The 14,684-nt window shown below is 40.3% G+C and overlaps 1 protein-coding gene across 1 annotated transcript in view; it reads right to left on the bottom strand.

Moving 5' to 3' along the window:
- Window positions 1–14,684, bottom strand: part of LOC137330975 (uncharacterized) — a 67,421-nt gene that overhangs the window by 30,756 nt on the left and 21,981 nt on the right. The window contains exons 2-4 of the mRNA XM_067994592.1: window positions 14,058–14,211; window positions 10,846–10,958; window positions 8,048–8,150 (exon numbers count right to left, since the gene is read on the bottom strand). Coding sequence (XP_067850693.1) covers window positions 8,048–8,150; window positions 10,846–10,958; window positions 14,058–14,211 — 370 coding nt within the window. The remainder of the gene's footprint in view (window positions 1–8,047; window positions 8,151–10,845; window positions 10,959–14,057; window positions 14,212–14,684) is intronic.

Raw genomic sequence — 14,684 nt, 5'->3', positions numbered from 1 at the left:
CCCGAAGGATGAGGAGAGAAAACTTTTACTTCAACTCCGAGACCTATGTTAATTGCATCCATGTGATTTACATCAATTAGTGTTAATTGTATTCAGGTGGTGCGTATCAATTGGGAACGCTCTTGTATCCTTTTATAAGAGAGCTGATCTAGGCTGTGGTGCGGGTGTAAATTTGGAGCTCTGTGAATAAAGGCTCGGAAGCAACTGAAGATCAGGCTCTAGCATTCTATCCTTCACCAGTGGGCTATCCAATTTATAACAACCTCATGATCAATAGTTGGAAATTCTGCAAACAGCATGTGTGGAAGACACAAATATGATTGGAAATGCAACTATTCTGGGGAAAAATATGCAGTTGGAGTCCAGGCTTTTGAGATAGGCTGAGTCCTTGAAATAAAAACTTTACAGTAGGCATTAAAAGATACAAAAAAGATCATTCAGTGGGTAAATTGAATCATACAGCTGTGAAATATATAATTTTTTGAATCTGTTATTTTATTTGAAACCTATTTTGGATATTAGAAATTTCAGTTACTGAGAAAAATAGTGGATGAATACTTTTCCAAAAAGAACATTTTGAATAATTCAATTGGTTCATTTTTTTCAATTTTTTTATTGATGGGTTCGCCTGACTGGTCATTCAGCATTGTTTTCTTCATAAGTCCTTAGTAGTTCTTCCTTTGCAATTTTCTAGCTGCTTAACTTGCTTTAGATTCATAGGTTTTGATTTTAACTCCAGGCGGGTGGATAGTAAGGAGAGTGTGAAACTCATCCACTGCGCAGAAATGAGGACTGGGCTAATTTAACTCCTGGGCCTCATTAACATGCTGCCATCCACTTCCGGTTCAGATGGTCATAAAGTGGCAGAAAATTACAAAGTTAAGAGGCCACCCACTAACACAAGATAAGTGGCGGGATTGGGTTCCGGGGGTATCTCGCATTCGGGAATAGGGGAGCCTGCAGTAGGGGAGGCCTCCTGCTCCTCATAGCCCCCCATAGGAAAGAAAAAGTCACCTTTTTCCACCTCACAGGTTCTGACTGGCCTTCACCTGGCAGGAGAGTCACAGCGGCTTCTCTGTTCATGCCTCAGTTAAAATTGCCATTGGAACCAGGCGACATCATTGTACATATGTAAAGTGGAACCACGTCATCTTTAGGCAGGTGTCTTTGCCTCAGGAGAGCAGATTAAAATCCTGAACGATGAGTTCCTGCCACTGTTCAGCACTGTTGTAGTAGTGCCTCTAGAACAACATATTCCAATGAACTGGGAACAAATATACTATATGGGGCATGGCTATACAGTCCAACTGATAATTGGTGCATTTATGAAAAACATTTGTCACTATTACTCCCAGAAATCAGCACTGAACGGTATCCAGGACTGGTCAAATCTATAGAAGGAGCACCTTGTGACAAACAAGTGTCCATTACAATCATTTGGACACAAGCAAATGCACAAAACATCATGAAGTAACTGTTTGTAACTTTTAAAAACCCTGGTCTGCTGCAAATACTTTCTCTGGTTCAGTGGTGTCTGTTGCTCCAATAAATAGCCTATGCATCTTGCATTTATGGGAGTTGATTTATATTACCCTATATCTACTTGTACAATCATGGGGCCTGGAGAAGTAACAAGAGAACCCCCTTGTGATCTAAACCAGATATCTACATTTTTTGCTTGTATTTCCTCAATCTCTCCAAAGGCTGACGAAGTTAAACTAAACAAGATGAAGCTTGGTTTGAATCATTGTAAATATCATCAATTCTGCAAAAACTGTAGTAAGTGGAAAAGTAAACTCATTCTATTGTGAAATATGTTTCTGATTACGTGTCACATTGAAAGCAACAATGTCCTCTGTATGTGAAATGTAACAAGTTACCAAGCACATCACTACAAAATACACAAGTGTCATGTTTCTGGTTTTTCTGACCATTTTTTCAGAGAGGATTTGGTAATATAAAGTTAATTTTAATGCTGAGTATTCTCGTCATTTCCCATATGGAGGACATTGTTGCTTCAACGCATTACCACTCCCACAACCAATAATTCTTAATATGTATGAAGTGACAGGACAAAAATTACAACGTGGCACACAATTGGAGACATATTTTACATATTTTTCCAGTTATTAGAGTTTTGTGGAAATTCTGATATTTTCAATTTAGAGGGAACTACAAAGCTTACGTTGGATGAGAAGGTGCAAGCCTGAGAAAATGTTCAGAAAATATAAATAGAATGAAAGTTTTGTGTTAAGGAAGATATCAGACAGGAAGTGATAGAAAAAAGGGACATTCATTTCAAAAAAAATTACTAGCATTTATTGAAAAAAAAACTGTGGCTTAGAAAATGTGACTCACCATAAACAGGCAGTGTCAATAAAAAGAATGAAATCCACAATTATAATTGTTCACTAACCACTGAACTAGGAAAATATACCTTTTTATGCTGTCAAAAATAATTGTGTTTATATACAGCGGAAAGGTATTAAACATTTGGGGGTAGAGTTTCCGCTTTGGGTGCAATCAGCAACTGGGCGCAAATTACGCCCGAAAACCTTGGTTACAGTTTGAGTTTCTGCTAAAATCATTAACATAATTACAAATGTAAAATCTTCCATGAACCAGCGCAATCCAGCAGTTTAACAGAGCCGAATCGTTTATTTCTTTTTCTTTGCAATAAAAAATATTCATTGATATATTTAAGAGTGGGTAACCTGGTGCAGATTTATTAATACGGCTGGAAATGGGTTGATCATGAAAAATAAGCATTTTAATAAGTGTGTGTCTGGTCCTCCGCTTGTGGGTAACTTGATTTTAAATCACTGAAAATGACTTTAAAAAACATTTACTACTTTCATTGGTGTACATTAGTCAGTTCCTTGATAAATTAAATATTTTTAATATTTAAAAATGTTTAAAACATGCCTACTGGTGCCTATGTGCAAAAAAAAACTTAATTTGAAGACCCTCCTCGAACGGCCGTAATGGGTGGAAACTCGCCGTCCTCGTTATTTCGTTCGGGGGGGCGTGGCCAGTTTTGTGGGCAGGGCCGGCGTCAGCGCAAAAGATTGCAGAAACTCGAATTATGCTGAACATAATTTACGCCCATCGAAATTCCTCGATCTTTTGCGCTGATCTGGCCGGATTACGCTGAAAAAACGCAGGGCAATCTAGCGGAAACTCTACCCATTGATATTTGTCATTCGTCAATGCATAACATACCATACCATAATTATAATGACCAGAAGCAAGACAGTCATCTTTCTCTTTGTGATGTTAACATGGGTGTGATATGTCAAAGTTAATGATTTGCTGTCCCCTACTGGTGCAAGTTAGTCAATGTAAAACCACTTACAAATGGAATCATAGAATAATACAGCACAGGAGGCCAATCAGCCCATCGTGCCTGTGCTGGCTCTTTGAAAGAGCTACCCAATTAGTCCCACTCCCCTGCTCTTTCCCCATAGCCCTGAAAAATTTTCCCCTTCAAGTGTTTATCCAATTCCCTTTTGAAAGTTATCATTGAATCTGCTTCCACCGCCCTTTCAGGCAGTGCATTCCAGATCGTAACTTGCTGCGTAAATTCATTTTTTCCCTCATGTCACCTCTGGTTCTTTTGCCAATTACCTTAAATCTGTATCCTCTGATTACCAACCCTTCTGCCACTGGATACAATTTCTCCTTATTGACTCTATCAAATCTCCCCTTAACCATCTCTGTTCTAAGGAGAAATGACTTTTTAGCTTTGTCTTACAATGCGACAAACTCAATGTATACCTTTATTTACTTTCAATTTACTTTCAAAATATTGATAAGACATTTTAGAGTGATTGTCCGAAAGGTATATTTTATTTTCCGAAAAATTACATCCTTCAAATCATTTTGTTCGGGGATCTGTTTTTCCAGTTTTTCCCCTCTGGAACCCTGTACATTTATTTAGCAGCCAAATTATAAAGGTGGAGAAAACAAAAAATGAAGGAGCTTGCCAAGTGGTCTGAAAGTGGACAGAGAACATGAACACTGGAGTCAGACTGCCTTCAATGCAGCATAGCGATTTTTCCTTTGGCCTCAATGCTCTGGACCTATATCCAAATCATTGCTATATAGTGGCCCCAGAACTGAACCCTGTGGGACACCACTACCCATGGGTGCAGATGTTCATGGTGCCTCCACCTGCTCCAGAGAGCGCTGTATTGTGTCTATCCCTTCTTTGATATTAATTGAACCAAAGGTAGCAAATCTGAAATGGCTCCTGCTGAAGGCAATTAAGCCACTATAGGGCACACACAGGCTGACCCCTTAACCTTATTCAGCAGAATGGCTGAAGAGGGTAACAGAGAACTGAGATGGCTGATATACATGAGCCTGAAAATAATGTAGAAAAGACAGATCAGGGAGTGGCTTGTACAGAAAGCAATCCACACACTTTTCTTCTACTGTAAGCTAAAGAAGGTAAATTATATATCATATATACTGGCAGATTTGCTACCTTTGGTTCAATTAATATCAAAGAAGGGATAGACACAATAAAGCGCTCTCTGGAGCAGGTGGTGGCACCATGAACATCTGCACCAGTGGGTAGTGGTGTCCCACAGGGTTCAGTTCTGGGGCCACTGTATATATCAATGATTTGGATATAGGTCTAGAGGGAGTGGTATCAAAATTTGTTGATGATACCAAAATAGGAGGTATAGTTAATTCTTCAGAAGACCAAAGGAAACAAAAAGGAATGTTGATAAAATGGGGGAATGGGCGAGAAAGTTGCAGATGGAATTCAATGTCAGTAAACGTGATGTGATGCATTTTGGTCAAATAAATAACACCAGTAATTATACTCTGCATGGAAGCAGGTTCTGTGCTGCGGAAGAGCAAAGGAACTTGGTGGTACAGGTTCATAGGACCTCAGATTGATAAGACCACTAAAAAAGCTAATGGAATACTAGGTTTTATCTCTAGAAGTGCAGAATATAAAAGCCCATGGGTAATGATGAGCCTATATAAAATCTTAAGACCTCAGTTAGAGAACTGTATGTAGTATTGGACTCCACACTATAGGAAAGATATTGAAGCTTTAGAGAGGGTACAACGCAAATTCACTAGGATGCTGCCTGCTATAAAGGAAATACAAATATGAATAAAGACTTGGGATTTTTTTTCATTAGAACAATGCACATTGCAGAATGATAGAAGCGTTTTAAAGTTACGAAAGGATGGGACTGGTTAGATAGAAGCACACTGTTTCCAGCAGTTGAGGGGTCAAGAACAAGGGGCTAAGAGTCAAATTAAATGTAAGAGATTTAGAACAGAAACTTGTGAGGCTGTGGAATACACTTCCAGGGTTAGTGGTTGAGGCAGATACCGTCAGTATTCAAGATTAGATTGGATAGGCGACTGGAGGAAATGGGGTTGAACAGATATAGGAACGGGATTAATAAATAAAAGTTGGACTGAATGGCCTGTTTCTAGAATTGTAACTTCTATGTATTTCTACATATTTTCTTTAGTGTAGCTGCGTTCCTGCCATTTCCTCTTCCTTCTGATCCTGCTAGGCCTCCATTATAAGGTCATATATGGGAATGCCGTTAGTATATCCATGGTAAGTGCTTTTTAAACAGAAGGTCGGGAAGCAAAAGATTTGCCTGCCTGAAAGTGCTGATAGACAGTTTGCAGGATATTCTTAGTTGCACAGCTATGAAAAGATGCTTCTAATTGCTTGAGTCAAAACTGATGTTTCAGACAAAGCTTGTGGACATTAAAGCCTGTGACCTCAAACACTTCCTGGTTTAACAAGACTGCAGGTATATTACCCCTCTTTTCTACAAGCTTACTTTAAATCAGGTGCAATTCTAGCATAAATGGTAACATTTCTGGGACAGCAGCATTTGCCCTCATTGTCCTGTCCTTGACATACATGCAACACTTTGGGGATGGGCGCATCTTCTGCAGCAATAAACTTGACCAGAATTTAGCATTCATTTTAGAACAGGTGTAACTCATATCCGACTAATACTTTAAATTCCAGCCCCCATCCCAGAACTACATCACCTTTGTACCGCAAAAATAACCGGAATGTTAGGCCCATAAGCTTTATAAAATTACAGGATTTGTTCTAAAATTTACCCTGCTGCTGTAAAATACTGAAGCCAAGTATTTTACCAACTCCTTTCATTAAAAGGACCAACGTTTGACGACATTTATGTTTAGATCATTTTTCTTTTAAAGTTTTTCTCCTTCCTCACACATGACTTGTCTTATGCAGATACAAGGAAATGTTAACCACTAAACACAACACGATATGCAACAATTCACAGAATAATGTAGAACATACACTGAGACTAGGTAGTTATTACCTGGAGAAATTGCTGAATTCTGCCTGATAATTAGTATCAGTAAGAGATTTCAGTTTCTATCTCAGACATTAACTTCTTCTCCACTGGAAATGGATCTATCTACATTTGAGCAAGTTTAATCAGTTCATTTGTCACTCAAATTACACAAACTCCTGTGCCAGCCACTGTCTGATACACACTATACACAAACTGAAAACCAAAACATACAAGATTTCTGCTGATTAAATCAGGAATAGGGAATTAATGTTGATATAGTACATTTGAAGGACCAAGCCAGGACATTGGATGGTAAAAAGAACACTTGCAATTGCCATTTACAACATGTTCAAAAAGGTGTTTCTCCCTGTAGCTTTCAATTTACCGCAAATTGTAAACAGAAATCCTGTACGGAGATATTTTAAGGTAGAATGCAATAGGTCAATTTAAATTTGGAAAGTTTTTTTTCTAAAATCAATTTACATTTTGAGGGATTTTGACAAAAGTCTTATATACATAGTTTGAGGACAATATCAAGGCAGCGTTTGACCAAGTGTGGCACCAAGGAGCCATAGTAAAATTGAAGTCAATGGGAATCAGGAGGAAAACTCTCCAGTGGCTGGAGTCATACATAGCACAAAGGAAGATGGTAGCGGTTGTTGGAGGCCAATCATCTCAGCCCCAGGACATTGCTGCAGGAGTTCCTCAAGGCAGTGTCCTAGGCCCAACCATCTTCAGCTGCTTCATCAATGACCTTCCCTCTATCATAAGGTCAGAAATGGGGATGTTCGCTGATGACTGCACAGTGTTCAGTTCCATTCGCAACCCCTCAGATAATGAGGCAGTCCGAGCCCGCATGCAGCAAGACCTGGACAACATCCAGGCTTGGGCTGATAAGTGGCAAGTAACATTCACGCCAGACAAGTGCCAGGCAATGACCATCTCCAACAAGAGAGAGTCTAACCACCTCCCCTTGACATTCAACGGCATTACCATCGCCGAATCCCCCACCATCAACATCCTGGGGGTCACCATTGACCAGAAACTTAACTGGACCAGCCATATAAATACTGTGGCTACAAGAGCAGATGACTCACCTCCTGACTCCCCAAAGCCTTTCCAGCATCTACAAGGCACAAGTCAGGAGTGTGATGGAATACTCTCCACTTGCCTGGATGAGTGCAGCTCCAACAACACTCAAGAAGCTCGACACCATCCAGGACAAAGCAGCCCGCTTGATTGGGACCGCATCCACCACCCTAAACATTCACTCCCTTCACCACCGGCGCACAGTGGCTGCAGTGTGTACCATCCACAGGATGCACTGCAGCAACTCGCCAAGGCTTCTTCGACAGCACCTCCCAAACCCGCAACCTCTACCACCTAGAAGAAGAGCAGCAGGTACGTGGGAACAACACTACCTGCATGTTCCCCTCCAAGTCACACACCATCCCGACTTGGAAATATATCGCCGTTCCTTCATCGTCGCTGGGTCAAAATCCTGGAACTCCCTTCCTAACAGCACTGTGGGAGAACCTTCACCAGATGGACTGCAGCGGTTCAAGGCGGCGGCTCACCACCACCTTCTCAAGGGCAATTAGGGATGGGCAATAAATGCCGGCCTTGCCAGCAACGCCCACATCCCATGAACAAATAATAAAAAAAACACAACAGTTTGTACACTAATCGCACTTTGAAACTAGTATGTAAACTGTACGTACGAACTGAGTAACTTGGCGTTGTTCAGGTGGCCACCTAAAATGGACTGAGTTTTTGTTCTTGATGTGGCTTGTAATGTTGAAGGTTGAGAACTTGGCTGTATACCTGGAATGCAAAAAAATGATATTTGAATGCAATGTAAACAAAACAGATTAAGTTAACTTAATGCAACTTTAGGAATACAGAGTCGTGACACCCTTCTTTATTTTGCTTTAATACAGTTCCTAAATGAGCTTCAGAGTTGTATAAGTTATTCAGTATAAAATCTTGGATCTTCCAATTCAATGAAAAGAGCACAATATCGAATTGGCACGAAGGCACCAGGCAACTAAAACAGTCCTCATCATATTGTGAAATTGGCAAATCCTTTTTCATTTGTTTATAAACATTTTTCCCTCCGTGAAAACTGTGACCACTTATTGATTTGTTTGTAGTACATCAAATGGAGGTTCAGTGCAAGGAAGCAACAAGAGAAAAAAAATACAAAAAGGATTTGACTGTAGCCAAGTTGAAAGGAGACAGGAATTGGAAATACCCCAGATGTTCTGGAGGCTCTGGCCACAATCTTCCAATCCTCCTTCGATATGGTGACAATGCCGGAGGACTGGAGGATTACAAATGTTACACCTCTGTTCAAAAAAGGGGAGAGGGATAAACCCGGCAATTACAGGCCAGTCAGCCTAATGTCGGTGGTGGGGAAACTTTTAAAGACAACAATCCGGGACAAAATCAATTGGCACTTGGAAAAGTATGGGCTATTAAATGAAAGTCAGCACGGATTTGTTAACGGAAAATCGTGTTTGACTAACTGGATTGAGTTCTTTGATGAAGTAATGGAGAGGATTGATGAGGGTAGTGCAGTTGATGTTGTACATATGGACTTTCAAAAGGCATTTAATAAAGTACCACATGATAGACTTGTTAGCAAAATTAAAGCCCATGGGATTAAAGGGACAGTGGCAGCGTGGATACAAAACTGGCTAGGGGACAGAAAGCAGAGAGTAGTGGTGAACGGTTGTTTTTCAGACTGGAGGGAAGTATACAGTGGTGTTCCCCAGGGGTCAGTATTAGGACCACTGCTCTTTTTGATATATATTAATGACCTGGACTTGGGTACAATTTCAAAGTTTGCAGATGACATGAAACTCGGAAATGTAGTAAACAATGTAGGCAAAAGGCTTCAGGAGGACAAAGACAGACTGGTGAAATGGGTAGACACATGGCAGATGAAATTTAATGCTGAGAAGTGTGAAGTGATGCATTTTGGTAGGAAGAATGAGGAGAGGCAATATAAACTAAATGGTACAATTTTAAAGGGGGTGCAGGAACAGAGAGACCTGGGAGTACACACACACAAATCTTTGAAGATGGCAGGACAAGTTGAGAAGGCTGTTAAAAAAGCATATGGGTACCTGGGCTTTATTAATAGAGGCATAGAGTACAAAAGCAAGGAAGTTATGCCAAACCTTTATAAAACACTGGTTAGGCCTCAGCTGGAGTATTGTGTTCAATTCTGAGCACCACGCTTTAGGAAAGGTGTCAAGGCCTTAGTGAGGGTGCAGAAGAGATTTACTAGAATGGTACCAGGGATGAGGGACTTCAGTTGTGTGGTGAGACTGGAGAAGCTGGGGTGGTTCTCCTTAGAACAGAGAAGGTTAAGGGGAGATTTGATTGGGGTGTTCAAAATCATGAAAGCATTTGACAGAGTAAATAAGGAGAAACTGTTTCCAGTGACAGACGGGTCGATAACCAGAGGACACAGATTTAAGGTGATCGGCAAAAGAGCCAGAGGCGACATGAGGAAACTTTGTTTACGCAGCGAGTTATAATGATCTGGAATGCACTGCCTGACAGGGTGGTGGAAGCAGATTCAACAGTAACTTTCAAAAGGGAATTGGATAAATACTTGAAGGGAAAAAATTTACAGGGCTATGGGGAAAGAGCAGGGAAATGGGACTAATTGGATAGCTCTTTCAAAGAGCCGGCACAGGCACGATGGGCCGAATGGCATCCTCCTGTGCTGTACCTACCGTAATACCATGTGTTAAAATGGTGGTAGTTTTACCCTCAGCATGGATGATATCATTCATGGAGGAGGTTCACTTGTGCTATACCGCAAGGATAAGAATCACTGTCTTGTTGACTCAAGTACAACATGGACATATCATCACCAAAGGACAGTTAACCCCCATCACTGCTAGATTACTAGTGATTGGATGGGTGTATATGTTCTATCAGTGCACATCAGCCCAATTCTTCTTATCCTACAAAGACCACACAGGCACAGATATACATCAAGGTTTGAAAGCCATCTTCCCACCTAATTACTACAGAATCACAATAAAGACCAGAGAGGTGATGGGAACTGATGAACATTCCAGTGAGGATATAAAAGACCACAAGTAGAGAAAGTAGAGCCTGCTTTCTTACACCCCTCATTTTAAGGTGGCTTTTACCCAACTTTAAAAGGCCATATTATAATGGCAGCGTACTACATAATAAAAGATCCTTGATTCAAATGAAGCAGAAACAACATTTAAGCAGAGCTATTCTGTTGCTGCTAGTATTAAATAAACATACCCACAGAAATCTCAAATATGAAACCACTCCCCTAATATACAGTGCCCATTTTTAAACATCCTACAGGTTTCTTCTTTATATTTAATGAACTAAAATTATGCTCCTACATTTCCCCAGTTTATGGTAATAGTTAAACACAAGACAAAGCTAATGCCAGATATCATGACTACCAAAACCATGTCTTCTTTCTAAACAGGGATTAAAAGCTACACTACTATACCTGTGTCAATGCTGACATTTGAAGACTTGAGAATTGTTTCACCATTAAAACAAGTCAAGCTGATCGTGTAAAGAGTCCCAGACTTTCGATCCATTAGCTTCAAACTTCCATTTCTGAATTGTTTTAAAAAGAGGTTAATTAAATATACAGACATGCCACCAAGTGACTACAAAATATTGTAAAACAAAAGATGTTAATGTGAAACATAAAACACCACAAGTACGTTATCTGGCAAGTCACCATTTAAAAATTAAGTGTTACTTCAACAATGTGTTTATAATATGGGTAGCTTATTACACTTAGAAAGTGGCAATAAATCATCTTTCCCTTCATCTGTGTATCTTGTATAATATTACAAAACATGAACTGGTATCCCAGTATCTACAGGCCCCAACTAAAATTTTCTGCTGTGAAGAAAAGTACCATGAAATCTTTTATGTCTGTCTGACAGGGTCTCAGTCTAATACCTCATCCAAAAGACAGCAGCTTGGAGTTTCTGCATGATTTATGACCAGATATCAGCGGAATCTGTGCAGAATCGAATTAAATAGCCCTAACGATTGCAACATTTTAAACGTAAGTGAGTTACGCGCATAACCACTTTACGCTGGAGTATCCTCAATCTTTTACGTTGGTTCAAAAGTCCATTTGTCCGAAGCAGTCCCCGCCCACAAAACTGGCCGCACCTCCAGGTTGGAATGGAGAGTTTCCGCCGATTGCGCCTGTTGAGGGATGTTCATCAAATTGCGCCCAGGAACCCATGGTCACATGAAGCAAGCATTAATCACCTTTACCTGCAGTGACCAGCAGTCAACTGAAGCCTGATCCAGGGCTGTTTCTCCTGCTACTTCTGCAATTACTATAAAATTCAGTTTAAATTAGTCTAAATTCAGTCAATTATAGCAGAACAGGACATATCTGTTTGGCTTCAATTGACTGCTGGTCACAGGTCTTATGTACCAAGAGCAGATCAAAGCAGTCAATTGAAGCCAATTTAAAATGTAAGACCAAGATCATTAGATCAGCCAGTTGAAGAATGGCTCATTTCCTGTCAATCCCACTCCTCTTTGTGATGCTGGAGCATGCCTGTTCCAGTCATGAATCGATTACGTTTGAGTTTATGCTAATGAGTTTGCATAGAAACTCAAGCATAACTTCACCTCCACAATGTCAGCGCAGTGTCTAGCGCATTCTGGGTGCATTTTGCCGATTGCGTCCCTGGTGGTAACTCCACGGCAGCACCTCCAACATTGCACTTGGTACTACATGAAAGTGAAAGCCTAGATTACATGCTGATGTCCTGGAGTGGCGCTCAAACCTACAACCTTCTGATTAAGAATAATTCTTATAACACCCGCCTTGATTCTTTTGATTACATTAGTAACGAGAGGTACATATTCCCCCAAAAAACAGGGATAATTACTAACTTTGGATGAGAGTCACAATTTCAATCAATGAGTTGCTTGAGGGCTTCTCTCATAAGCCCAAAATAAGGTTTATTTTTTTAGCTACATCGAAGTTTTGAAAGCAAATTTACAGCAGATGAAGATATTTATTAAGTATGTTGCATTCTAAAGTAACTGTAAAACTGTATTTGGCATACTTGATTGTTACACTTTGATTGATTTCTTCTACTATCTATCTTGCTAATTCTATATGTGTGGACTAGTCCACACCCACATTTCAAATTTAAATAAATCTATTTATATTCATGGATTACTGCATTTTAAGGACCTGGGTCATGTCTGCATTAAATCCTTGTTTTTCCCATTCTGTCAACCTCTCATTCTGAATAGTATTTTGAGCCATGGAATCAACCTGGCTTCTCTTCTCTGAACCCATATTAATAACTTTGAGTGCAATCTGCTTAAAAATGTCTAATCTGATTCATTTATTCTCCCTTTTTCTGTCTCTTTTATTGAAATTTTCTTCTTTCCAGTTAGATGGAATGACACCAGTTGACGGAGATAGCTAAAATAGATGAGCTAGAGGTGCACCGAGTTCCTCAGATACAGCATCGAAAATCTGAGCATCTATGCCACTGGCATCAGTCGTTTATTTTTTAAGTTTAACTTTTTTGTATATGATCTTGTTTTGGCTAATTAATTTAACTTTGATAGAAGCTTTGATGTCAGGCCTTTCAGTAAAGGTTCTTCATGTCTGTCTTACAGGCCCGTAGTTTGGACTCTGTCCTTCTCAAGAGGAACAAAGCTAGATGCAGGATATATATTTGACTATCTCCCATCTGTCCCAGCAGCCTGCTTGCTGCTGCCTGAAAATGCATTAACTAGTTTCTCATGCACTTCAGCTGGCGACAGTAGAGAGGGTAACAGCGCCATCTGGTGATCTTCCACAGGAAATTAAAATCAGCAAGTGAAAACATTTACTTTGAGGCTTGTATTTTTAGATGAAATGAAAAATTAATCTGTGCTAGGAACAAAATATTGGAGGAATGCTCAGCGTATTATGGAGGGCCTGCTATAGTTCGACAAGGAAGTCTTGGTCCGCCCTTGCCCCTGGCTTCCTCACCCCTCCCCACCACTTACCTGACTGCTGGGGACCATTTCTAAATGAGCGATCACAGGTACACAATTAGATGTAATGGAACAGAGGGCAGGAGAAACCGCTTCACACAGAGTTGAGGCTGTGGAATTCACTTCCAACATTTGTGGTTGAGATAGAAACTATGTCAACATTCAAGATTACATTGGATAGAAAAAGGAAAAGGAGATGAAGGGATATGGGAACAAAGTGGGTAAATGTGATTAGGATTATTTGCTCGTATGGAGGGTAAATGCCAACATACTTTGGTTGGGCCGTATTGCCCGTTTCTGTGTTGTGACTTCTACGTATTTCTATGGCGGGGAACTTACTCGGAGCTGCTCCTGCTCCATCACCGTAACTTCTCTGGAAGCGGGGCAGAAACCCTGATTTTAAATTGAACAAGGTATTAATATAATTACGAAATGCAATTATTGTGGTGCATCTTATAGAATGTACTATGTTATTAAAATATTTCAAAGACATCCAGCTTTACGACTACCATACGCGTCTGAAATTCCTTTTAATTATGCAATCCATACCTGATGTTCACCAGTTTTAAGAATGATTTTCTGATTTGAATTCCAGTAAAGGAAAAAGCAATAATGAGGGGAGAAAGAATTGTAAACATTTATAAAATTTTAGTGTATATCTCCTGCACATTGTTTTACCTGGGCAGTAAAAATATTTCATCTTCCTTGCTTCCTTTTACAAAGACAAAAAGGACACATTCCAATATAGAATGAAGATGCGAGTCCCACTCAATATGGAGGGTAGTAGAGTTTTCCACTTCCACCTGCACATCAACTTGAGGTCCCATGACATCTGTAACAGATAACATTAAACACTGAACTTACATTAAATATTTTCGTCTGCAGATTATATCGGGTGGGCAGTAGGCAGGAGTCCGCTTCGCCTGCCCGATGTTGTCAACCAGAGGCCTGATTGATTTTGATAATTGGTCCTCTTTTAAATGAGTGACAAGATTTCCAGTACCTCCAGGACCTGCTGCTGCCAGAAAGAGTTTAATGACCTTACCCGGGCTGCCAAGGTAAGACTCCTCTTCACAGCTCTCTCAATCTGCATACAGTCCTGCAATACACTTCACAGCTCTCTCACTCTGCATACAGTCCTGCAATACACTTCACAGCTCTCTCACTCTGCATACAGTCCTGCAATACACTTCACAGCTCTCTCACTCTGCATACAGCCCTGCAATACACTTCTCGCCCCACCAACATTACCAATTGTTCCCTCTTCCGCTGCACAAGCCTCTCCTCCAATCACCACAGGACACC

Source organism: Heptranchias perlo, chromosome 1, assembly GCF_035084215.1.
Source record: "Heptranchias perlo isolate sHepPer1 chromosome 1, sHepPer1.hap1, whole genome shotgun sequence".
NCBI lineage: Eukaryota > Metazoa > Chordata > Chondrichthyes > Hexanchiformes > Hexanchidae > Heptranchias > Heptranchias perlo.
Note: the sequence above shows the minus strand (reverse complement) of the source record. Positions and strands in the feature narration are given on the sequence as shown.